This window comes from Pseudopodoces humilis, chromosome 5 (genome assembly GCF_049639895.1).
Source record: "Pseudopodoces humilis isolate 2021_Gansu_Grassland_sample_001 chromosome 5, ASM4963989v1, whole genome shotgun sequence".
NCBI lineage: Eukaryota > Metazoa > Chordata > Aves > Passeriformes > Paridae > Pseudopodoces > Pseudopodoces humilis.
The window spans coordinates 38,120,226-38,147,290 of record NC_142204.1 but is presented as its reverse complement, the minus strand read 5'-3'; the positions used below and the strand labels follow the sequence as shown (position 1 = coordinate 38,147,290).

At 38.7% G+C, this 27,065-nt stretch overlaps 1 protein-coding gene across 4 annotated transcripts in view; it reads right to left on the bottom strand.

The window, feature by feature from the left end:
• Positions 1 to 13,955: 13,955 nt before the first annotated feature.
• ZFC3H1 (zinc finger C3H1-type containing) overlaps positions 13,956 to 27,065 on the bottom strand; it is a 41,308-nt gene continuing 28,198 nt past the window's right edge. For all 4 annotated transcript variants that reach the window (XM_005519361.3, XM_014248927.2, XM_014248928.2 and 1 more), the window contains exons 24-35: positions 25,666 to 25,903; positions 24,446 to 24,551; positions 24,171 to 24,369; positions 23,589 to 23,683; positions 22,574 to 22,684; positions 20,240 to 20,344; positions 19,983 to 20,148; positions 19,203 to 19,303; positions 17,977 to 18,078; positions 17,342 to 17,381; positions 14,937 to 14,999; positions 13,956 to 14,811 (exon numbers count right to left, since the gene is read on the bottom strand). In XM_005519361.3, the coding sequence (XP_005519418.2) occupies positions 14,674 to 14,811; positions 14,937 to 14,999; positions 17,342 to 17,381; positions 17,977 to 18,078; positions 19,203 to 19,303; positions 19,983 to 20,148; positions 20,240 to 20,344; positions 22,574 to 22,684; positions 23,589 to 23,683; positions 24,171 to 24,369; positions 24,446 to 24,551; positions 25,666 to 25,903 (1,464 nt within the window). In that variant the 3' untranslated portion in view covers positions 13,956 to 14,673. The remainder of the gene's footprint in view (positions 14,812 to 14,936; positions 15,000 to 17,341; positions 17,382 to 17,976; positions 18,079 to 19,202; positions 19,304 to 19,982; positions 20,149 to 20,239; positions 20,345 to 22,573; positions 22,685 to 23,588; positions 23,684 to 24,170; positions 24,370 to 24,445; positions 24,552 to 25,665; positions 25,904 to 27,065) is intronic.

Sequence of the window (27,065 nt, the reverse complement as noted above, 5' to 3'; positions counted from 1 at the left end):
AATGGATAAAGGCCAAGCCATAGCAGACACTAGCAGAGCACAGGGAGTGCCACCACGTAAGCAGTGCTGTACCAGGTGGGCATGCAGTTTCAGTCTCTGCCCCTAAAAGAGGGGAGAACATCCCTGACTAATCTGGTGATCATAATTGATCTCAAATGGAGACCAGCCACTTGTGCAGGCCTTGCTGTTGCTGCTGCTCCATATTTGCCTCCTATCTCTGTGACCTATGTGTACTGGAGAACAGTGATCTTTGAATACTAGCCAGTGAGAAAGCTGCTATCATATAAAGTATCAAACTATCTCCTATCCAAATCATCTCTAATAGGAATTTCAGCTTATCAGGGGCACCAGTTATTTCCTCTGACTCTTCCATTAAACACTGTCATAAAAATATCATAATCAGACATTTCTCTGTCATAGTTTAGGTTGCTATATGAAAGGTAAGGTGATGAAAATTTAGTTGAGCAATCACTTAAGAAGGGCTCAAATAATTAAAAATGTAGCAAAAGTAATGTTTTCCTTTGGAAAACACTGAAAAACAAGATAGTAGAGACAGAAGAGTAAGAACATGGATACAAAAAGCTAACAGTATAAAAACATAAGTAGTATCACTACAGCAGCAGCAACAGTGTCAGAAAATTATTTACAGATCCATGAAGCACAGTAATTGTGCAGATACTCAGGTGCTGCAGAGGACAGCTCTCAAACTCCAGGAGAGCTGTAGTGCTTACACCAGCAAGGGAAGCACCTCATGTTCTCCTTCATTAACATGTGCCAAACAAGGGACAAGTCTGTCATTCTGCAACAATGTTATTGTGAAAAATAATTGTGAAAAATATTGTGAAGCTAAGCCTGCAAAACTGATTGAACTCTATATGTCTTTGCTTGAACAGAATCTCAGCTACTTGTGATTAGAAATTTTAAGGGAAAATCAAATTTATCCATGCTAACATATAAAGCAGAAGAGATTCCATGTGTTATACCTAACCCTGGCAAATAAAAGGCAGTATCAACATTAGGAACATCTTCTTCACATAATGAATCACAGACTTGTGCTCCAGTGGCTCTGGAGACACAGTTAACATGAGTATGTTCTCTCCATAAAACAATTTGTTGTGGCATTGTCAAAATTATGAAAAGATCCAATCTCAGTCATAAGAAAAAACAAACATTAAGAATATTCCTCTTGAGAGCTGGCCCATAGCCAGGGTTTCTAAAAAACTTAGTCACAGACAAAGAGTCCACTCAAAATCCCCATTTAATTTTTTCACAGGTGGCAACACTTCCACTTGTGAAGTAAAAAATATGCTTTGTTTACAAGAGGAAAACTGTCTATCTGTGAATCTAAATACTTCCACTAAGTTTTATGCATGCACATACCAGAGTCTTCTGCAGCCAGCCTCGAAGGTCTCAGGACTCTAAAACTGATTCTTGAAGGAAGTTTCAAACATCTCCTTCTGCATCTGGTGTCATTCTCTTTATGCAATCACTGTTTTGACAGGTGTCTGCAGTTATTAGTTTGGTTCCATACATAAGAACAGCTTCTCAGGACTATCCATAGAGGTCACTGCAGTTACTATCAACATTTCCCATTTATGAACAAAGCTATTCCTGGCAGAAGGAGTACTCCCAGCCTTCTAAGAAAAATGTAATAGGGAAGATTGTTCTACTCAAAACAGGTGTTTCATCTCCCATAGGAGGTACCACAGCCTTCTGGGAAGTCCTTCTAGATCTCTTTATTGGTTGACTATGCAAATAAACTCCAGAGAGCTTTGTATGGCCAGAGAATGAAGGCTAGAGTATGAAATCGATGCTTCGGTGTGAGACGCTGAAAAAGTTCAAGTGGCTCAAACAGTTGGCCATTCACAAAACCAGCGGGTGTTTTGCTGACCACAACATGCAGAGAAACAGCCCAGGTGCAGATGGGGTGCACACCCTCCACCAGAGGTTACAAGCAGGGGTTTGAGCCAGATAAGGGAAGAGGCTTGTAAGAAGCAGGTCCTGGGAGATGGGATAGTGCTTTTTATCATGCCAGGGTCCTACGTTTCGTAACTGGCTCAGGTGTAAAACTTCCCTCTGTGGGGGATACTGGGACATTCACATGTAGGTCTGAAGGTTCATCCCTGCAATAGGGTAAATTGGCCCAACTGTGCTGATGTGGGAGGCAGCTGTCATGTCTTAGAAGGTGTCATAAACCATCAAAGATCCCTGAGGTGCCACGTGATCCACAGTGTCGCATCAGTGTGAAACTGCCCCATCAGAGGAGGTACCTGGGTGTTCCCACTGAGCCTGAGCATATATTAACACACTGGATTTTGTGTTTCTTGGGCTTCCTCCACCCCGGCAGATCAACTGCCACCATCACTTTGACCAACAGACATCTAAATGGCAACAATCAAGTCTCACCGCTGCATCCAAGGATGGTGACTGTATACCTTTCTCCCTCTTTTTTCTTTCTCTCCACTTTCTGTTTCTCTCTCTTTCTTATTCTAACTTCCTCTTCTCAAAATATATTGTAAGCCAGACTAAAAACTTCTAGTAAGTGCTTTGCTATGTCTGGATAAGTTAAAGGTGGCTACATTTAAGTTTGCGAAGCTAAAGTTTGTGATGTTCATTACTTTGTCTGGATTTGGTTTTAAAATGTGACAAGTACCTTAGTGTGCCTTAATGTTCTAAAGCTTTCAAGCAAATGCTTGTTACTGAGCCTTCTGAGAATTTTGCTATTTCTCATGCGCACCATCCAGAATGAATCAAACAGTATTCCCCTAAACCTGTGGAGTGGGTTGCAGCATAACATTTTAATGCATGAAGTGGGAAAACAGTTTCCTGACATAACTGAATGCCTTACTGTGAATGCAAAGTATGAGGAGATTTTCTTTATTTGATATATATTTGTCCTAGTATACATATAATCCTCCAAATTGTTGGAATTTCCCATGGTTTTTTGTTAGGGGGGGTTTGCTGGGGTCTGTGTGTTTTTTCTGGGTTTTTTGGTAGGTTTGGACAACAGGACATACTCTGGAAAAGCCTCTGCTCCCCTGGATACCCAGTCCTGCTCAACCTGGTCAGCCAAGAGGCCTTCTCCATCCTATTCTGGAGGACTTGGAGAGCTAAAGACACCAAGTCCTAAGATGTTGAAGAATATGCCTCTAAGAGACAATGACATTCTTGCTGAGCTGAAATAAGGCAATAAAGCACACAGGATGGAAGCTAGGAACACTGACAGCAGAGTTTGGCATATGTTCATTATCACAGACAGGCAGTCAGTGTACTCTGTTAGAGAAAAATTCACTTGGCAGGGAGGTGAAGTCAGAGCAGACTGAAAACTCTGTGGGATCACCATAGGCCAGAACGTTTGTGCAATTACCTTAGAAAAAATAGAGACAGCATATGAGAAAAATATTATTTTGGGGTTTTCTTCAGAGAAAGTGCCTCAGTTTTCCAGACCAGGCTCTCCAGTAGGAAGATTTTGTCTGTGCAGTGACTGGTGCCAAAACATCTGCCTCAGGAAATGCCATCTCTGGAAGTGAAAGCAGCCTCCGTGGCTTCCTGAAAAAAGCCACTTTTTGGAACTGAAAGTCATGAGCCCTCCTTGCTCTGGACAAAGCATTTAACAAAAGTTTACCCATTTCTAAGAGAGCAAATACAGAGAGGTTGTATAGATAATTGAGTTTCTTTTTGTGGAAGAAAAACAAGAAAAAGACAAGCTTTGAAGATGTTTGAGCAAAAGCATTTTTAAAATCTCAGTCATCAAGTTTCTCATTCAAAAAAGCAGCAAAGAGAAACCAAAATGACAGTGGGCAAACTGTGTATGGCCCCATGTGCTAGACACAGGGGAGGATTGTACTATACCTTTTACTGGTATTACAGAAATGGTAGAAAACCAAAAAAACAAAAAAATTGTGTTTTATTGGGTTCATCAAGTGTTAAGAACTGACAGACTATTCAAAATTCAAATAGCTTTACACTTCTATTCACTCCACCTTAATAGGAATAGGTAATACTAGCTTGGACAGAAATTAAATAGAGGTCAAAGTAAAATATCAGTATTTATAATTTAGTTTCTGCCCTGAATACTGCTTTTCTACCTGCAAAAACTGATTGTCTTTCCCTTGAAAAAATTTTCTCTCTTTATCCCACTCTCTTGACACTGTTCTTTACATAAGGCTGTGGGCGTGTGTTGACTTTGGGTGTACGTAGGGCTTTCCCGGTCTTTAAGCAATTTCCCCCCACTCCCCAGAGGATTTAACAACAGTAAGAAATCCATTTCGTGAGCCATAGGTGAACAGTATCAATTTCTCTCTACTTTTATAGAGATGTGTTAGGAGATCAGTTTGGAGCTTCTGTCTCAGACCAGAAGCTGACTGCTCTAAGCATTGCAAAAACACAAAAAGAAAAAGCCTAGCCTAACGCAAGTGAGCATAAAGAGGAAGGAGGAAAATGGGTAAAAAAGCCCACAGACCTTTGCAGTGTAGAATTCAGAAGCTTTTCAAGGGCCTTCTTCACTTCAGTGGACTTCAGCAAGTGTTTATTCCCATAGCAAATATTCCTATTTGCACAGTGGAATTTCTCATGTTTGAAGGCAGAGAACTACAGCATAATCCTAAAAACTGTTGCTTTGTGGTAGAGTCAAACATTTCTCAACAAATCTGGGCCCTCATAAATAAAATATTAGGTCAGATTTTTATTTTCTTTTTAAATAAATGACAAACAATAGAGCTATTGTCCACTAAGTACCATTCTTACACCAAGAGCCTTTCATAATGACAGCAGCACCTTAAAAGTGCTTTGATCTATGAAGGATCAAATGTCTTTGTTTCCTATTAACATAGCTCTCTTTCCCAATAGAGCACAGAGCATTTCTGATAATGGCACTCTTATTACGATAATTAGAAAAAGATTGTTCAGCTCTGTTTCCGCCTTACAGCTCCCTGGCAAATTTCTCCTTTCGTGTCATTCAGATTTTCTATCCCAAATACCTCTGTCATACGGAAAAAATTTTAAAGTTTCACGTTTTATGGCTCAGAAGTTTAGGCTGCCAATGTGATGTTAACCAGTCATTAAAAGATTCAGAAGAAGGATCCAGACTAAAAAGTAAGCCATCAACTTTTAAAAATAATGTATGTTTTAAATGTGAGTGAGATTTTCAATAAATGTCATAGATCTTTTAATAAGGCAGCAGAAATGTGCCCTGGCTTTATTTGCAAGGGAGACATGAGAAAATACTCCAGGAAAAGTTTGCCTCAAGGGATTTGAGGGTGTAATATGACCAGAAGCAGAATTTTCAGGACAGATGACAGAAGAAGACACTTGCTAAGAGAGTGTTCCCAGACATCCTATTGGAAGCTTAGATCTCTTACTTATGTTTTGCTCTGCAGTTCTCAGCCTTTTGCCTCTTCCTGCTCTGAGGTTGCAGGCAGTCAGGGCTGGATGGAGAAAGTCAGCCTTATTTTGCCAGGCACTTAGTGCCACCATGTGCCCAAGTGTGCCCCAGTTTCAGTTTCTGGTTCAGCAAGTCCTCCCTTTTCTGAAAGGCTCAGAGGGACAGTTTGAGAAAAATCCCCATGCAAATTTGAGGAATTCTGGCAGAAGGCACATTTCCAGCCTCTCCTGCCTTGGTGGTGGTGGAGATGGACAAAAGGCTGGCAACAGAAGCCCTTTGGCTTCAATGGTTTTCCAGTCTGAAACAGAGCATCCTTGACCAGCAAGGTGGTTGCAAGTCACAGCAAAACCTTTTACTTGCAGAAGAGAAATAATCAAAGAACAGATCAACTGATAAACTGATCAAAGGACTCCAGTGTTATAAGAGAAAAGGATCTCAGCAGCAGCATGAGGAAAATTACATCAAGAAAGCCAAAGGTACAGAAAACAGACCCCAGCCAAGCAGATCTGGGAAAACATTAGCTAAGAAATTATGTGCAGAGGACTCCCATGTCCATACAGAAGAATGGTCAGGAAATCAAGGAAACTAAATGTATTGACACTGTTATTCATATCTGTGTATTTATTATTCTGTGAAAGGCACATGCTCCTGTTTTCTTCAGCTATCTAAAAAGGTAAGCTTTAAATCCAGAGTATTTGGAAGGCTGAAGATAGGACAGGGATGTCCTGAATCTATTGATGTGTTACAGTTCACGATTCCAAAATCATAGAGCAGGTAGGACATAAGAAATTGTGAAGCCAAGGAGATGGTCAATACTGCAGCTGATTTTTCCCCCATGTGTACAACCTAAATGCTTGCAGCCCAGCAAGTGTGCAGGTGGACAAATTACAGTAAGGATGTTTGACCAACATCAAAACATCCTCAAAAGCAGAAATGTCCTAGAAAGTACCTCAATCTGCACACATTTGACTGTTCAGTCAAGTTGGAATCTTATTGCCATCACCACCACCATAGTTTCTATAGGCTTTATGGAAAAATAATCATTTTATTAGGAAAGCATCCCCTCTCTCACCCTGTATAACTCTTCGTATACTCACTCTTTAATCCCTGCAGTCCTGGGAAGGTTGACATGCTAGCTCAGAGGAGGAGATGTGAGCTGCACTGCACAGCTTCAGCAGAAAGAGAACTCAGTGCCAGCCCAGATGCTGCCTCCAGCAAAAGCCATCAGGATCCCTCCTTCATTTTGGGCACTCGACACTTCCAGGATCCCAGTTTCATCCAGCAAAAAGCCAGGAGGCTTCAGTCAGTGTGCTTGGTTCTTTGAGCTACTCTGGCTCCAGAGTCCTAGCACACAACGTGCCACCTGCCTCTAGACACAGTGGCTACTTCTGTACTGTGAATTAAACTGTCTGGGGATATTGTCTGCCCACAAAGCATTATCCAGGTCTACACACACTCACTCCAATCCCTCTTTCCCCCAAAACAGAATGGTCTTGTCCATAAGCCATCTCAGGAACAGTGTCTGATTTACATATTAATTCACCAAACAAAACTGGGACAGATGCTGTATGGGCCCAAACCATGTCAGGGAGCCGGCTAGCAGCAGGTTGAACTATTACCCTCAGCTTAAGTCTATGTCTTGCCCAATTGCATTAATACAACCAATGTTTCTGGCACAAATCCAATGATTCAGAGAGAAGGAGTCCAGGGTGTAGGTTTAAGTCTATCAGCAGAACTGGATGCAGTATATCCAAGGAAATACATGTATTTCTTGGCTTTGCTTAGAGACTTTCCAGTCCACTCCATTGTCCAGTTGCCTGCAATCTAGGAAACACAAAACCCAGTGCTAGATGAGACCCAGTAGCCAGCCTCACCAGTGGGTGCTTTGCTACTGGATCAAGGCTTCTTGACTCCAGGTTTCTATGGATGATTGTGCAGCCATTTCTACATATTACAACTTAGGAATTCCACTACATCAAGAATCAGTGTTCAGTACACAGAGGGAGCTCAGGTCCTGGCGTTGTACCTGCATGTTCTGTACCCCTTTAACTGCTAGTAAAGGCCAGGCTGAAACAGTTTTTATTGCTCCATTTCCACAAAAGCTTTTCATTACATAAAGCCTCTGCACTGCTTAGTAGAATTGGACAGAAAAAGAGGCAGAAACACAAAAATAATAATCAAGCCTAACTTTTGATCTCAGTTCATCTGATAAAGCCCTGGCACAAGGCCTTTATAAATAACTCAGTATAGAACTCTAGAAGGATTATGCTGAACAACTGATAAAAGCACATGCTTTATTTTCATTGGCACTTTACAGACCCTGACCTTCTCATGTGCTAATTTCAGACAAAAATAATTTACTTTTTGCCTCCCAGATGAATTCCACTGGTCATTTTCCTATCATGTAATTATAAATCCACTTACATTATATATGGTGTGGCATCTTTCTCACTCCACAATAATCTCCAGACAATCCATCAGATTATACTGAGGCTTTACTGCCAGAAAACATGGAAGCAGGACTTCCTACTTAGAGTCAAAACTACTCCACTGAGCTGGTGCACAAGCACAAGAAGGAATCCTCCTTGGCATTTCTCAGCTGAAGCAAACAGATGCACTCTAAAAACAAGTTCTTTGCAGTCTGATCAAGATTTTTACCCATAATTCAGTCTTTGGCGTTATCCGAGTCTCGTATATTTGGCTTCTGACGACACAGTACTGTAGTATGCACCTGATACAGGACTTCTCGTGCATCCATCATTAAACCCTCTGCACAGACTGCATGGCTGTCTTTACACATAGCCTCAGCTATCTTAAGACTTTTGTGATAATAATATTTTTAAATGTGGAGATTGACCTCTGAGTAGAGGGATTCTTAGTTGATCCTCTCTCAATCACTTTAGAAGTGATGGCATCACACCCAGAATTGCAGAGTTTGGAACCACTGCCCCTTTGAAAGCATTCTTCAGTCTTGGTCTATGTCAGGTTTTCCAAAGAATGTACTGTGACTCTTTCCTGCTGTCCCAACAAGAGTTTTCAGACAAAGCTTGACTTTTCTTGACTGTACAGTTTTGAACAATGCAGCTCATGGTGTTAATCTTGCTATTGAAATGTATCCAATCTATTGTAGTGCTTTAAGATCTCTTCTAGAAGACAAAGGAAGTTCACAGAATGTTTTGAAGTCCTGATTTTGGCTGAGGTAGAGTTAATTTTCTTCCTAGTAGATGGTACTAGTTACCTAATTTACTTCCCAGTAGGTGGTGGTGTGTTTTGGATGTGGTAAGAGAATAATGTTGTTAACACACTGGTGTTTTGGTTGTTGCCAAGTAATGCTTATACAAAATCAAAGACTTTTTTCAGCTTCTTGTGGTCAGCCAGGGCAGCTGACCCAAAGTGGCCAAATGGATGTCCCAGACTGCATGGTGTCGTGCTGAACAATTAACTGGTTGGGATAAGGGGATCCCTGCTCAGGGATGGGTTGGGCATTAGCGGGTGATGAGCAACTGCACCGTACATCACTTGGGAGTTTGGCTGGGGGGTTTGGGGAGAAGTGGGTTGTTTCTTTTTGTTTTCTCCCTTTTCATTATAGCTGTATCATTGTAATTGTTAGCATATTTTAAAGTTAATATTTTCCTAAATTTAACTGTTCTTATTTCGGTTAATACAGGTTGGTATCTATGTGTTTTATCTTCTTCCTGATTCTCCTCCCCTTTGCACCAGGGAGGGAGGAGGTGTGAGTGAGCAGTTGTGTGGTACTGAGTTGCTGGCTGGTGTTGAACCACGACAGTCCTTTATTTATTTTTTTCTGATGCCCAACATAGGGCAACGAAGGGTTGAGATAGCAATAGGATTACAACATGTTAGAACAAACCTGTTATAAACATTCATTATTAATAGTCACTGATCACAATGTTGATTTGCTTGCTCTAAGAGGTGTTGTGTTTGTTTTCTGAGTTGCATCATGTTGTACTTTAATAGTGGCTTACGATGACAGAATTTCTGGTTATGAAACTAATATATTATTTGTACTCAGCACTGCTGTCATCTTTGGAATTTGTGAGACATCTATTGGAAACTATTCATAACTCTATCTTTTACCTTTTCTCCTCGGAGACCCAATCCATGGGAGAGACATCTCCATTCATCTTCCTCTTCTCCTCCAGGCTAGTTACTACAACTCTTGCAAATTTCAGATATCCCTGGATGTTGCTGCTGGCGATGAATAGATCACACGAACACAGCTCGGGGTGTGGTGAAAGGAAGAAGGCTTTATTTCTTCTCCCAGGTTTCTGACCACAGCCAGGGATTGGATGGTCAGGATAACACCTTCCCAACCACACTGGCCGTGAGAGATGTCCATCACAAGACGTGTAACAGAAGGAATGTACACATATCTATGTTTACAGTTACTGTCCTGGGAAAGTCTTTAGAAAACTATGTCAGCAAGCTCAGAAGCTGAGTTTTCAGGGCGATACCTGGGATGCTCAAACCAGAAGTTTTATTGCTACGTCCTCTGACTGTGTTCCAGGTCTTGCTGAACAACTACTTAAGAAAACCCCCCAGAGATCTGCGCTGAGCTTGGACAGCTCTGAGTGGATGGGTGTGGGATAGTGTGGGCAAGTGCCTAGGACAGTGGGTACCTCCAGCATTTTGGAACTTAGCCCTGAACAAGTGCAGGATCCAAAAAACTAAGAAAATAATTGGAAAAAGGATGCAATCAGCCTGGCAATTCCAGAGAGACACAAATCACTGCAACGTGCACTATTCAGGATCCTCAAGGGAAAAGAATCTCCCTGATTTGATGACAAAGTGACAGGCACTGCAGCTGCTCCAACCCTGGCCCCAGGCCCTGCACCTAAACCAGAGCACCGACCCCTGCCAGTGTCAGTCACCCCTTTCCACCAGAAGAAATGGACACAAGAGATTATTTAGTAAAGGAGAACAAAGCAGGGCCATCACAAGAATAGGAGGAAGAGGCAGAACAAGAGGGACCACTCAATCCCTATCCCTGAGAGAGCTGTGGGATATGCAAAAAGATTTCAGCCACCACCCAGGTGATCACCTGACTGCTTGGATGCTGGGTGACAGGGCTATGAGCCTGGAATGAGGGGGCAGGGAAACCAAGCAGCTGGGATCACCTTCTAAGCTCTGGAAAACCTGCACTATATTAATTATATCATCATGTGAGGCACTAAGCAGCAGATTCTTTTGAGAAAGGAAGGAAAGTATTAAAAACTAAAATTTCTTATTAACTTCTCTTATCTCAACCCATATATTTTACTTTATTTCCCATTTTTATCCCCAACCCAATGGGAAAGGGAGCAGTATTAGCAAGTGGTTGTGTGGTACTTGGCTGCTGACTGCGGTTAAACCACAACATAGAGGGTGAAGAAAGTCTCAGGAGGGAAAGGTGAGAGCTGATGTGATTACAGAAAGTAGGTGTTGAGAAAATACAGGCTATTTCCACATCGCATAAAATCACAACTAAAACTTCCTCTTGGAAGCTAGCAAAGGCAGTTCTTATGTCTTCCTACTCATGCTGTATTAACCCTGGTCAATATAAGAGAAAACATCACTGCACTTAAGACCCATTCTTAAAAGTTCCCCAAACACCTCTCCTCAGCCAGACAGTTTTCTCAAACTGACCAGCAAAACCTAACTCCAAGGGTCACAAATGAAAGCCAGATTGACAGCTGTAATGAAAATAGAGAGAGATAGAAATCAAAATGGATTATCATCTCATGGAGCAGTTCCTCACAGATCACCTCTGGCCATCACATGCTGTGGCAGCAGTGAGAAATTAAAAATCAATATCTTTTCCAAAAATAGTTTTTCCCAGCTCACTCTGAAGCAAATCACTTCTACAACAGCACTATTTTCTGTTCTATTTTCTGCTAGATCAGGCCTTCCTGACTGCACTGAAAGGCTTCTTCCCATTTAATCTTTGTCAACATTTTACTGAGCCGTCATACAGTCACTGCTGCCAGTACTCCAGGTGCAGCAGTGCAAACTTTATGGTTGCATTTTACGCTCCCATTAACAGAGAACAAACAGACATATTGGTAATTCATTGCTAACAGCTTTACAAGGTTTAAGTTTCAGTTACAGGCCATACTCTGCTTTATTATCTGCTACTCTGGTAGGACAATAACAAATAGTTGCATACAATAAAAAAGAAAAGTAGCAGTTAACATTTATATCCTCTTTCAAGCCAAATTTTGATCTTGGGCTACTTGCAAACGTTAAGCCACCTTACAGATAAGGGTAAGCTGACACTCCTACTCTGTTCTGGAAAACAAACTTTTTCTGCTCTCACCTCTTTTTTGACCACTCCTTAAAAATCAAAGATAGGATGCTTCCCAGCCTCAGGTGAAATAGCAGGTCTTGTAAGGACACAGTCTACATTCCCCGGGTGAGATGCAGCTCACTGCTCTGTAATTCTGAATGACATTTAATGGGATGTGAACTGAAATTACCTGTGAGGAGGAAAGGGCTTAGTCAAGGTCTGACCAGCATAAGGAAAGATCCAGGCACCCCAAGGATGTAGCAGTCACCCTTCCTGGATATGTTCCAAAAAATGAGTGGACTTGGCACCTCGTGATATGAGGTTTAGGGGGCATGCTGGTGAGGGCTAAGGCTGAACTTGATTTTGCAGGTCTTCTCCAAACTTAACAATTCAATGTGAGTGCTCTTGGAGCCTCACAGACACAAACTCATCTCACAGAACATTTATAGCAAAATGCAGGAGAATAGGGAGCCAAGGAAAAACACCTTATCTTCCTTTATTAATACAATCTTGACCTTGGATATATTGTGAAACTGGATCCAAACATGTGGTTGGACACGGTATACATGCAGGACAGCAGCACAGACCAGTGAATATATGGGGGTTTGGGCTGTATTGGGCTCTTCAGGGAAGCTGCAGGTTGTGGAAGTTCTCACAGCCCCTTTTCACTTAGCTCATCTAAAGATTGTTTGCATTTCTAACGTTTGGGGGGATATGGACACATTGAGAAGTCAGCTACCCCTTTGAGTAGTTACTGAGCACAGCAGTAGCAGGACAGATGCACAAGGAATATGCCTAAAGGATTTTGAAAGTGAGTCCATTTTACACCTTCTGAGAGATGAGGCAAGGTCTCAAACACCTGCTGCACAAGATCAACACACCTCCTTTGTCTTCTTAATTTAAATTGTCCATTTTTCCGTTTCTGACAATCATCTTAACAAAAATTTACATAAAATTTTAAAAAAATGAAACAACCTAAAATATAATTTCCATCCAGAATTAATAAAGCCAGGCAGGAAGTCTCTATCAGTAACTGAAATCAGTGCACTGACTATATAAAACAAAAGGTGCAGTGGGGAACACCTCAGTAAAAACATTAAAGACACAGTGAAGTCCATAGCTAGTTCTTCAGCTCCTGTATATACTAAGGCAAGAAGTATTTACAAAGTTAGTCAAGAGCAAAAGATCACACACTCACAGCTCTGCCTTGGCCAGAGATGGTCAGAAAGGACCAACACCACTGGCCTGGCCCTGTGCTTTTTGCCCTTGAGTAAAGGAGCAGAGACAACTAGGGTGGAAGGTGAGGTTGGTAAGACAGAGCTGGTGAAACACACAAGTAGGTTTACGTTCACCAGGAATGTGACAGCATTGAAAAATCACTGAAGCTGGAAGGGATCTCTGGAAATCACCTGCTTCAAACCTCTGCTCTAGCAGGGACATCTAGAGCCAGTTGTCAGAACATCCAGGTAGCTTTTAATGTCTCCATCTCTGGCCACCTGTGCTAGTGCAAGCCACACGACGTAAGTGGGGAAAAAAAATCAGGACACCACCCTACTCCAATAAAGAACAGGTTTGAGTCAGTTTTCCAATAGTGGTTTTATAGTCGGCAGGAAAATCTGGCCCTTAAAGTGAGTGCCTAAAGTTTTATATTTAAGCATGAATTGTAAAATTAAGTATGAGTTGTTTAAAAGGACTTAAGGTGCATAAACACTCTCCATTCCCCTGGATGAAAACCAGTATTTCCCACCCACTTTGTCCTCCTTTAAGAGAGCTGCTTCATGTTTAGCTTCAGATAAAGTAAGGGGTTTGAAAGCTGCTGTAAACACTATGTCACATTGCCTCACTCTCTACCATGAAGACTACTCAATTACTGGCACCTTAATGAAACACCTATGCAATAGGTATTACAGCTACCTTTTGATATGACTTGGCACATATTTCATCTCTCTCTACAATGTAGATGTAGCAACTTTGGAAAGTGGGCCTCATTTCATTAAGGGCAAAAAGGACAACATACAATGCATTTTCCTCTACTGAAGTGGTATTATTGATAGGATTAGTTGTTATGGAACAAACAACTGTGTACCTGAGGCAGAGGGAAGAAAGAAACCACAAAGGGACAATTATTCTATAGCCACAATAGGCAGCTCAACCATATTTGCTTAGGTCATGATCAAAATAACAGAAGACAACGATTTTTTTTTTAAAGGTCAGCTTGTATTGAAAATATCTCTATAAAAACACCTATAATAGCGCAAGGTAGTACCAAAACAAAACAGATAAATGTTATCTTTCTTTAAACTGTTAAACTTTATTATAAATTAAAATTTCTTTACAAAAAAATTGCACATAATTGACCACTCTTAGGTTCTGATGCACTGGCATTTGCAAAAGTTTCTTTAATCTTCAAGTTTAATAGTCTCTGCCATGAGTCCAATGCAGAAAAGGGCAGTAAGCAACCCTCTTAGAGCCTTCAAGTGCAAGAAGCATACTTGTGGCCACGGCAGTTACACTTTCCTTAAGAGCGGCTGCTTTTGTTTTAAATCCTGTAATGAAAAAGTCTCAAAAAAGGTTTAAAAAAGGAAAAACCCAAAATGGACTAGTTGTTTTTTTACTGTAAACACAGCCCAGTAAATTAATCCCAAACACAGATCTCTCAGGCATCAGCGAGAGTGTCAAGTGAATCAGGAACAGCAAAACAAAAGAAAACAGTAAATAAAAAGAAAACATAAAAAAATAAAGTCTGTCATTTTGATTAACTATACTTACGTAGATGACGTTATGAGAATCTGGCAGGGCCCAGAAGCAAGGCCAGACAGGAAGTTCATGTTTCCAGATGAAGGTCATGTTAATTGTTTCCAGGTTCAAGGAAAGCAGACTGGAGACTTGATATGCTCAGCAATACTCATCTGCCTTACATAGATCTTAGGACATGGATCAGCCTGAAGAACCATTCAACTGATTTTGGCATTTTATAGGACTTATGGCTGACCATACCCAGCGTTCAGTGATTCTTGTTTTCTGTTCTGTAAGTGTTTAAATTTAAAAGCTCATCTAGGCTGACTCCAACCTCTTGGCACTTGGAAACTAGTTTTCTCAGGTTATCAGTTTTACCTCCTCCTGATGCTTCAAACAAGAGTTGCTGAAAGAGATGGGGAAGCAGATATAAGATTTAGCCAGAGCCTGAGCATCACCACATCTATGGATATGGGATATGCAGAGAATTTATAGGAAACCTCAAACTTAATCATAAGGAGAAAACATTACATCTTTCCACAGTGTTGCACATAGAGGTAACTTCTGAAGGGCTCTCTGATATAAATGATGGACCTGTAAAATAAAGGCAAGTATTAAAAGTCAGCACAATTTCATGCATTTAAAATGAATTATTTGAAGCACAAAAATCTCTTGCAATAATTTTTAAAATAGTTTTGAAGTCAAGCATTAAATTGGTACTAAAAGCAAAGGCAAGTTTATGTCTGACCTTAATTCTGACCCTTGTATGAACATGATTAGTTACATGAGGACCTGCTATTTTTCTTCATAAGATTCTTGCCTCATTCATTGCACAGGATGGAACACATTCAGGGAATGAAGCAGCTTACTGAGTATTTCTTTCACCACTCAATATGTAGTCTCAAGTCTTGTTTATTGCATACCATCACAATCCTGCAATGAAAATAACTGTTTCATGGGCTTTTTTCCTTCAGCATCTATCTATCTATGCTTTAACAGTCAGTATGAGTCTTTGCAACTCTCAAAAGAAAAATGGTTTTACCATTTTATGGCTCAAAATAGAGGACCAAAATATTTAATACTAGTACTTACTCAAGTGTCCTTTAACTACTGGTATCTTAAGTCCCAACTTCAATCAGAGTCACTAGGGGAGGTTATTTGTTGGCATTTTAAATACTTGCACCCATTTTCATATTCTTTTAACAAACCTTTACATGACCTCTGAAGGAAATAAATGACAGGTTCTCCAGGAACAGGAAATCCAGAATCTGAATCACAATTCAATTTTAAACAAATATCCTACTTGTTTACTAGAAAATCCAGTTATCTGGAACAATCACTGATTTGTGTAAACAGTTTTAAGTGCTCACTACATCCCAGACCAAAACCCCCACAAAAGCCCAACTGCACTGTGTGTGACTACTTAAAGTGATTTTACCACATACCGTATAATTAGTGAGGTGGTTGCAGAAGAAAACCACAAGATTTCTTCTGGGTGTAATCCAGCTACAATGTTTCACATATGCCTTCATTTTAATTGGCTCATTTTCTTTAAGGGCCCTCTTTTTTATGCATTTGACATATATTTTTCTAACCAAACAAATCAGAGTTCTTTTCAGTCACTAGCCTAACTATAGGCAGTGTCTTAAGATGTAGTCCATCTAATACAATGACTGAAGCAGGGATCTGTGACTAATTACAGATTACACCAAACCATCAACACAGAGACAGAATTAAGGTTGAATAGGCAATCCAGCCTTTGGTATCTCCCGACTTCGAGCTATTTGATCTAACAAACCAAGTAATTCTGCTTAGGGGATGCTCTTTTTAAACATTCTAGGAGACCATAAAAAAAGGAAAGTAAACATTTCATATGTGAGTCCAACAACAGCCATACTACCCTTTATGGATCAGTTAAAGCTTTAATATTGATCCAAAAGAAAGACCACTGACAAAAAAGAAGGATGCTAAGAGAAAGTCATTACAAGATGACAAAGAACCAGGTACAGCAGAGAAGCAGCTCAAATACCACAAGCAAGTGGTATATGTGGATGAGTCACGAACCCAGGGCCTCATTACAGCCCCCACCCTCAAATACACAGCATCTTTTCATAGGTGGAGGAGTATTTTAAAGGTGACAGCAACAATACCAGGAAGATCATTCTCTTTGAGAAGTGATGCAGCTGCTGTAGCAAAAAAACCTCTTCCATGTTTGTACACAGAGTGATATTTCCCTACCCTAAGTACAAACAAGTAAACCTATTATTTCTGGAAAAAAGGAACTGGAGTCTTTTGTGTGGTCAGGAACTATGGCAACTCTTTCCGTACACTAGTTTGGCAGACCCACCCTTCCAGCTACTTCACAGAATCAAAGAATGGTTTGGGTTGGAAGGGATAACAAATAATGTGCGTGTAGCGATCTACAACTTCTCTGGGCAACCTGTTTGTGTCTCACCACCTCACAGTAAAGCTGTTTTCCTAATTTCCAGTCTGAACCTCCCCTCAGTTTGAAGCTATTCCCTCTCATCCTAGTATGACATGCCCTTGCAAAAAGTTTCTCTCCAGCTCTCTCGTCCACTTGTAAAGATAGCCATTAGCATCTTTCAGCATGAGTTTACTTCCCTCTGCTAGAACTTAAAATACAACAATCTCCTCCAGGTAAAAAAAATAAAATGGGAGAAGAATACAGCCTTCCCAGTATGGGAACAGAAACGGCATGCACACAAAGAGCATGCACTCATACAATCCATTCTCCCTTGATTGTTAAAAACATTTCTCACACTTGAGGCACATGTTTTGGTGTTTATAAAAAAGAATATTTCAACTAACTAGGAATCCTGGATTTACAAGATTACCATTGCTCTGGATAAAGCCAAGGTATGAGAAGTTTTACAGAATTTCATAATTACTCATTTTAGTACACTGTGTTGACTTACTTCTCTTTGTCCCATTAGAAAGCATTCGGCAGCAATGGCTCTGAGGAAAAGAAATATATAAAAACATTTATTCTTGAAATATTTTAAATGCCATTAATGGCAGAATACTGACTGTGGAATGGAATTACTAATTCCTTGAGAAGAAACTAACTTCCAATGAGGTTAATCTATTGTGAAAAGATAAAAATAGCCATTTTTTAAAAACAACCTTACATGAGGCAAGACATTTCAGTGGTTCCCCATTATGAACAAACACTGAAGAAAAAGATCAGTTCAGCATCACTGGATAATGGAGAATACTGCTATTGTGATATATAAAGGGGAGGGGTAGAGAGGGGGAGACAGAAGTCAATAGTTGAATTTAAAAAGGCAACTTGTAAATACATCATTCATATTTATCTGCATATTATCCATTCACTTAAGTTTCCCAAGAGGGAAATTTCATTCTCATTTTAAAGAAATGACAGTATGTCTGTCTGCTGGTAACGAACAGTTCCTCTCTAAATAATAAGCTAATGAAAGAGAAGCTTCCAGTTCAAGCCCAGTTGGAAGGACATTTCAGATTTACCTTTGTGAAGTAAACCTTACAAACAAAAGCAATAGCTATGAAAACAGATGTATGACTGTTGCATTACATTTTCCAGATGGCCAGGCATGTTGGGATATTATATGTAAACATCTTGGCTTGTAGTTTCAGAATCTGAACATTGCTCTCCTCCCAGTATCGCAGAAGCAGTCTGTAAAAGGCATTCATGAGAAAAGAACACTGCTCTAATCATTTGGAACAGAAAAGCTATCCAAAGATACAAACACATTACACAAAATATATTACACCTGATCCGAGTCAAGAGCTGCAAGTAGGAAAAAGCCCAAGCCACCATATACAATATTGATTTGATCATGCTCTCAGAACAAGTCAAGATCCACTTTCAGAGAATAACCAAGTATGAAATCGGAGAGAAAACATGATCTTAGCATACTGCAAGATTACAAGTGGATTCACTTTTAGCATACACAAGGTAAATGCACATTTGAAAAGAGACAAATTAGTTTTATAGTACTGGGGCTAGTGTTCAGTCAGTTCTGCTCACCCATTTCACGCAGTATCAACACTGTCTAAGGGAGCTGCAAGTTCCATCTAGACAGAATTGCAACTTGGTTTAAAATGAAGCCATTCAACTTCATGTGCCAAAGGCAGGTGTGTCACACTCTCCCCATGCCCACAACCACACATGAGCCTTGCTTTGAGTTCTTTGGGGTCACTGTTGATGATGAACAGTGTTTTGGGACTTTTCAATATTACTCAAATATTCATGCATTCAGTGCACCTGAACACAGTAGAACACTCTAATCCTGGCAGAGCACATTTTGAAATGCTGTTCAAGTAAGAGCCAGTGCAATGCTTATATTAACTGGTTGTTTCCCATCAGATTTCCTTTAAATTATGATTTCTCACCGCTAAACAAATGTCAAGTTAAGCCTTAACTAGTGTTAAAGACTAGTTACAGACTGGTGTATCCATTTTTATCTGTTCTGGAACTATACCTGTAATAGGTTATCAAGTAACAATAAAATCTTAATATATATCTGACATTTCTCTACCCACTTGAAATTGTGACCATTTGTAGTCATCATGTACAATGCAGAGGTAATTTTTGTATAATTATAACCTGTTTGCAGATAGAACAGAACATTGTCAAATCTAAGATTGAGATGATGTCAGTAGGCACAATATGCCTCAAGCAACATGCGATAATAGAGGAATAGTTTTACTTCTGTAGTAGAAAGTAAATCATGCATATCTTGCACAATAAACAAGTTATGGTAACCACCTGCCTTAACTGAAAGTATTTTTACATACCTCAGTGCAAGTCCAGGATTAGTAGGCATGGTAGAACAAAACCGTTCCAATGTTTTGGAATGCTGAGATTTTGGAATGCAGCTCAAATAAAAAAGAATTACCTGTAGAATTTGAATTATAAACATTAATCCACTTTATGGGCCTTATTTTGCTAAGAATACTGGTATGACAAACTATGAACACTATGACTGATTTACCACCTTCAAACCTTATCTCTCAAGGGTACAGAAATTAATTTGTATAATACGAATTCAGTGTCAAGTTGCTAGCACCACCTATTTTACTTCTTCTGGCCTGCATTTAGTGCATAAAGATAAATGCACTACTTGTTAGCAAAATGGGATCCAAGATTTCCATAAGCTTTATTCTGTCTAACTGCTCAACTTTTTCTGCCTACTTTATTTCTTCTCTTCTCAACCGTTATAAGTTCTATGATCAAAACTGTTTCCATCTGCCAGTGGCAGAGCTCTGCAGACGTCTCTTGTGTAACCACATCTCCCTTCCCTTACCCATTTTCTCTTTTCTCTAGAAAAAAATCATTTTTCATTACCATGCCAATAAGTTTCTCTTTGCATTACAGGATCTTTTTTGAAAAGGCCAGTGCTAGACACTCTTCTGCTCAAAACACTACTACACTCAGACACTTCATTTTTTTTTTCTAGCTCTCAGTGCTAGAAACTGGTGCTGCATTTGAACAAATAGATTACCTACTAATAGGTACCTACTAACAGGTCACCAGCCTCTTTGTTTAACTAAAACTGTCCACAGACATATTTTTACCTTATTATGAAACTCGTAATTGGTCCAATAATCAGCAGTACTAAATGGAATTGGGTATCGTGTGGGGACTGTCACCAGACATCTGTTCACTAGATCAGTAAAAAGCTTGAATTCTTGAACTTTGTTGGTGGATTCAACAACTTTACTATTGAGAAAAACAAGATAACTGGAAGAAAAGAAGAGAAAAGAAAAAGATGGTTCTGGTAGTGTTCACTTCATAATTGAGATTAATTAACTTTCCTCCCTTAAGAACTTACTCCAACCAAATGTTCTGAACAGTTTCCTGCTGCATCACTGCCCCCAGAGCTGCTTCATAAGCATCCAGGGCTTCACCAACACTTGCATGAAGGGACTGGCACAAACTGTTTATATAAAAAGATAAAAACTGTTATATTTCATAAACAATATGTGTAATTACACATTAAGAGTAAGACATAATTAAGAATTTCCCGTTCTCAGATGCAGGAAAAAAAAGCAGTGTTTTCAGTTTAACAGTATCATGGACTAATCCATCAGTCAATTTATTAGAATGGGTAAGTCTCAAAAGCAGGTTACAAGGAATAATAAAACAACCATGAAGTTTGAAATGCAATCCTTAAAAATAAGTATTACAAACTGCCTCCTACTCTTGTAAAGTACCCCCTACTAATCCTTCTAAAGGTAATGTTCTAATTGCTACAGAATGGAGACAAGTCTTGAGTTTCCATATGAAAAGGTCCAGAACAATACATTTTGAAGTCAAATTAAAGCCACTTGAGAAACAGTATCAGGATCTGCAGTAGAAACATACCGATTGTGTCAGAGGGGAAAAAAAAACCCTGTCAAGAAAGGTCAAAACCCCCTCCCCTTAATTTTGTTCAACAGCTTCTCAAAGAAACATACAGTTAGACCAACACACAAGACCTCATCCAAGACAGAAGCAGACACATTCTTAGATCAAGACACAGTGAAAACTCCATATTTCAAAGTGTAATGTAACAATGAAAAAAGGTAAGACTTTTAATAAGTAATGGGGGGGGGAATCTAACAACCTCATAAAGGACTATACAGAAATATATTAAGATAAGGCTGACCTTCCCACCTTGCTACAGAACCCTCCTGACTCAAATCACAATCAGTAGTTGATTCTACTCTGGCTTTCCCCAGGAATTATGAACTAAATCACCTATTTTCTACTCTAAAACAGTGTGTGTAAACACATTTGTGTGCAAACACAAATGTGTGCACACACAAATGATCTTGCCAAGTAAAACACTGTTACAAGGCCTTTAAGGCGTTACTGATTTCAATCTATTTTCAGTTGGTAAAAGTGAACTTGATATATCTTTTGTCCTCCATATCTGAAGAAAGGAAATACAGATACATAGGCCCAGATACCTAGACACTTACTGCAGCAAAACTTAAAAGAGAGAAACACTCAATTATTAGCTCTGAAAGTAATTTAGGTACTTATTTCAAGAACATTTATTCTCCCTCTTAGAAGCAGGTGCTAAAACACAGGAGAATCTGAGCTTAAGTATGGGTACTTTATAACTAAATAGTGACCTCAAGTGTCTTAGTAACAATACCTCTACTGTGTAAGTGCCAAAACCAAAACTGAGCTTGCCAAGAAGTATTTTGTTAAAAAAAAAAAATTACAAGTGTTTAAGTTGGTAGTAATAGACAATGCAAAATAAACCCATAATCTTTACGAAAGGTCTAGATCAAATTTTCTTGAAAGCCATACAATTTACCTGGAAGTTGTCCACCAACTAAAAATAATAAGCAACAGTATTGTTCTGAAGAAGTTCTGAAGAGTCCTCACTCTATATGTGAAGCAGTATCATCCTTGCCCTTTTACTTATCTGAAAAGCCAAACAGCTACTTGTGAAGACTGACAAACCCACACTACAAAATGGTAAACTTCTTAAACAGCCTAAGCCAGCACCTCAGTAACCACATTTAAGTAATTAGTGTAAGTTACAGATGGCTAACAATGTGGTGTCTGGCAATCCTGTATACTGCTGCTATCAAATGGAATGATGGAAGAAATAAGGAAAAAAAGCAATAAAGAAAAAAGTTTGTGTATAAGTGATGAAGACATATATAACTTTACAACCTCTAGCAGAGGAATAGGTCACCCTCCTGCATTACTTTGCTGTGGAGTTTCTTCATGAACAGCTGAAACAATGAGTCAAGGAGCTGGGGAGATCAGGACTAAACAGAATGGAAACTTTTGTGAAGTAAAACTGTTGTAAAATAAAAGGGAGACATCTGAAAGCCAAGAGAATTAAAAACACTACTAGCCGCAGCAACATAAAACAAAAGTAAAACAAACAAAAAATCATTTTGAGATGAACACACCTATTACCATAGGTCAGAATTTCTGAAAGATTTCTCAAGTGGAAAATTTAAGCTGACGTGCAACTCAGTTTCATAAAACTATCTCCATTGTGCAGCAGGCCAGTAGGTTCTCTAGGGACTGGCCAATCATTTATTCAGAGAATCCAAAGCAACACACCATCAGGCAAGTAATGAATACTCTGCTTTTGAAAATGCAATTTACTCAGACAAAATAGCTATTTCTCAGAAATTCCTGGGAAAAATCTCACCAGTAGATCTGCCACAGATACGGGATTTGCTGGTTAACAACATCATCTGTAAGATGTTCTTTATAGAGAGGTGATGTAAATTCAATTGGCATTGGAAAATTCAAGAGATATCTACAAGAGAAAAAAGGAGTAGTAAACAATAGCCTTGTACATGGAAGAATCCTATGTAGATGTAACGTTCAGATGAACGAAGTTCAGTTCACAAAAAATACTAAAAAACATGCACTTTTCCTAGGTTTCAGTTCAACTCTACCCAGATAAAATCTGTTAAAAAGCATTGCACAGAAATATAGAAATAATTAATACAGAAGGCATTTACTCTCTAATTATGTACAAAGTTAAATGTTGTCTTATATGACAGACTCTCCCCCTCCTTCATAAAATACATCAAGCACATAAATAAATGTAAGCAAGAATAAAATCTAACACCTAACTTAGAGATAAAAACATTTCAAAAGCTCATCTGAATGAGCTTTAGCATGGAAGGCTTTTGCTTTGCAGACCTTCAGAGGTATCTGTTTTGACCATAGGGAACTTGCAGATTTCAAAACTTCTGTCTTTCAAGTAGGTGCTAAAATTCATGGGGAAAATCATCAGGCTATATATGAAACCTGCATCTTTTCATCAACAATAACCTAATTAATAACATGCTGGACCTCTTGATGGAGGTCTTTTTCAAGGCCTAAACAAGAGTATTTTAGATATACAATTTTAGGCTCCTAGCTTTAGGGCAGAAAGAAAATAAACAAAACCAACTTTGACATCTATATAATTGATTTTCATTGCCCAAATCCAGACATTCTACTTGCTTGCTCTTTCATTTTTAGATGCCCATGGCTTTATAAATTAGTGTCTATGCAACAACAAGTGTAAACCTTACACAAAATCACCATTCACTGAAGTTTTGGCAAAACATGCCATGCTAAAAAACAGATTTTAAGTTCTAGATTATCATGTAAATCAAGAAAATAACAATATTGCCGACATTTAAATAAAAAAATTATTCTAAACGCACCTTAAGAGATCCATGGGACCATGCTGTTGGCATGTATTCTCAAAAAAAGCTGCTACGAAATCTTGCAACAGTGGAAGAATACTGCTTGACTTTTCCTGTTTTGTTGTTTGGGTTTTTTTTAAAAACAATGAAAAAAATTAAAATCAAACATCAACTTGAATATGCTAAGACTAATTTAAGCAAAAGAAAAAAAAATCAAACGAGGTGTGTCTATCTCTACAATGCTCCATTGTCTTCATTCTCTCACAAATCAAGTTTAAATGGGGCAGTGAGCAGTAGAAAGAAACTGAAAAAATATTACAGGGTATAATTTTACTTTGTTACTCCTGCTTAAGGATATTATTGAACACTGAATTAGAACAAACCGAATTATAATCTATGATTTTATGTAATTGCTAAGATTATCTTTTATCATGTCACTTGTCTTGCCAATTATACTTTTCCTAATTACTGGAAGGAGTTCTAGACATTACAAAAATATCACTAAGTCGAACCAATTTGATAAGACTTTTAAACAACACATTAACCCCAAACTTTGCAGAGCTAGCAGACCAGCAAATAAGTTTTCAAGTGGAATATTACCTGTGAAACAAGAAATTTACACAATCGATAAAAAATTTCTGCATTCTGAGGATTCTTCTCAAAAGCTCCAATCCACACCCTGTGGGCATTTTCGCTCTGCTCCATCTGCAAATATAAGGTGGCCAAACTCTCCAAGAGCTGACAGTTGTTAGGGCAGAGCTCCAATAAAGATCTACAAAGTTCTGCAGCAGACTCCCACCTTAAAGAAAAGTAAAGGTTAAGTTTAACAAAACAGAGTTGAGTATTCCAGTTAAGAATGTCTTGAAACAACTTACCTTTCCAGAAGTTTCAGCAAAGCTATCTTGTTTCTGTAGAGAGGAAAGCAGATCGCTATTCTTTTGTCAGCCTCAAGGCTTTCATCAGTACATGTTTTGACTGCATCTTCAAAACAAAAGTAAAAAACAAAGCCTTTACACCTCAGTGTCAAAGTTATGCAAAATCTCCTTGAACACAAGGACTAAACATAAGCCTGAAAAGATACTTCTGAGAGTGCTGTTTTTGCAAATTATTAGAAATAGATGATGACCATGTTTGGAAAAGCTCTCTTATCACCACAGTACAAAGACAAATCTTTCAGTTTCATCTCTTACTCATTTTAAAAATAGGAAACATCCTACCAATGAAACATTAAGGCAATGTTACACACAGAAGCGTATCCCTAGATTTCAAATCACATTCCAGGATTTTCAGTGTAGTTGCTGAAAGCTGTTGAAGCAAAAGCTAATACAGGATATTATTTTTCTCCTCAGAGTAATAAAGAGTCATCAACAATGAACACCCCATTACTATAGCTAGACTGCCTTCACTCACACAGTTGGGCTACTCCGCTGATCCTTGTGTATTTCAACACTGCTTTACCACCAGCAGCACAGGTTTTTTTCAGTGGTAACTCAATACTGCTGCTGGCTAACCACTAAATACTGACATTTATAAATACTATGTAACAGCATTTGTCTGCTAGTATGAAATCTACCTCTGGCAGCAACACCATAAGCAAAAAACTCAATTTTTTCTAGTATCTTCATCTTACTTTTTAAAAAATGTATTCAATTTACTTAAACTCTGAATTAAGATAAACATGCACTGTTCTGCCTCTTTTAAGGAAATACACTAGTATTCCAGGCCGATAAACATATCCTACTGAGGGAAGAAAGGGTAAGAAAGAATGACAGCTGAAGCTTGGCTTTACGCTTGCATAAGCCCAAGAAAACTAGCAATGTCATACAATCACAAGTCACTGACTGGTCTTTTCCTCTGAACTATAACAGTCTACCAAGATGAAGCTGTGGGTTGAAACTACACTGAAAAACTCTGTGTTGGTTAAGCACCCAAGAATGTGGATTTTCCTCGTTATTCTGTTCAAATCAAAATGCAATATTCACTGGATTAATTCAATGGCTTAACATAGTGCTGCCTTGAAATTCTGAAGTTGAATAATATTTTTTGAATTACAACATATGAAGAACGTATTAAATATTTACCACCTTAATCTTACCTTCAAACATAGCTAGAAGTGTATCAGGATCAGTCTTCACGTCTTGAGCTGTCTGCCATGGTATTAAAAATGGCTCTTTGTGCACAATTCTTGAAGGACTGACATTAGCAGGATCATAGAACTTGACTGGGAGAACACCAAATTCAATTAGATGTATGTAAGCCAGCCAAGCCAAGCAACGGTCACTTGCAGTAAGGTGTTCTGATATTATCTTTTCATTTGCTGATTTTAAAGCACTCTGTAAAGGTTAAAAGAAGTAAAGACTTTGTGGTTGAAATGTAGTGTAAGATTTATGAATGGGAAAAGAAAACAGGAAGAGCAGGTTTTAATATTCTCAAAACTTTTCCAGAGGGAAGACCAGGACTAATCCTTCATGTAAATCAGGATCATATTCAGCTTATGTGAATATGTGGCTATTTAAATTATACGCAATTCCTAATAAAATTTCTAGTTCAGAAAAATAGCAGAAGATTGTTATTGCAAAAAAGTGAAGAGAGACACTTTGAAAACATGCATCTCCTAACATGTGTTCGTTCTATTTTCCTGCTTTACTCCCCTATTACTTCCAGTTCCATAGAAGTATGGATAGATACTAAATCTATCTAGTATCTAGATACAACTTATCTACAACCTGGATTCAACTTACTATATCCTACTAGGTTTTGTGCATTTGGGTTGTTTGTTAGGCTTGGGGTTTTTATTTAATGAATTCTAGTTATAAAACTACTAAGTCACACCTATTCAAGCCCACTGAGCGGCCACCATCTCCAGGCATGCTTTAAAAAAATGTTTTGGAAGCCTTACTGAGAACAAGGATACTATTTCAAATTTTTCTAGTAGTCCAGTTTAACTAGCAAATCCCAAATAAAATAATTAGAGCATGCAATTAAATAAAGTCTAAATATAAATTCCTTCTAAAACACAACAGAACCTCATGACTAGTGATGTGCCAACATTTTTCTGGTCAAACACAGTATGATCAAAGAAGGCATTTTTCAAGAAAATTAATATACTTGCAAATTTATGCAAAATACAGCAGGACACATGTCTTGAAGTTGGTGAAAACTGGTGTTTCAAAAGCATTTCACTTACTCATTCCAAAAAAAAAACTTTAAAAAAATTGCTTTCAAGTTTTCCAATACACTGTGCTATCAACTCTGAAGTAGCAGTAACTTGGAAATTATTTTCTCCGAAATATTATTAAATAATCTCTTGCCAAGCCATTCTTTTGAACTACACATTACAGATTAATTCGGAAAAATAATAGTTTGGCTTTATGATGATGCTTTGTAGAAAGGTAAGGGTAACCAACCAGTATTATTCTCCCTGGATTCTCTCACTGGATTTCCATGTTGATTTGACACAAACAAATTTTTTTCCCTTATGCTCTTTTTATTCAT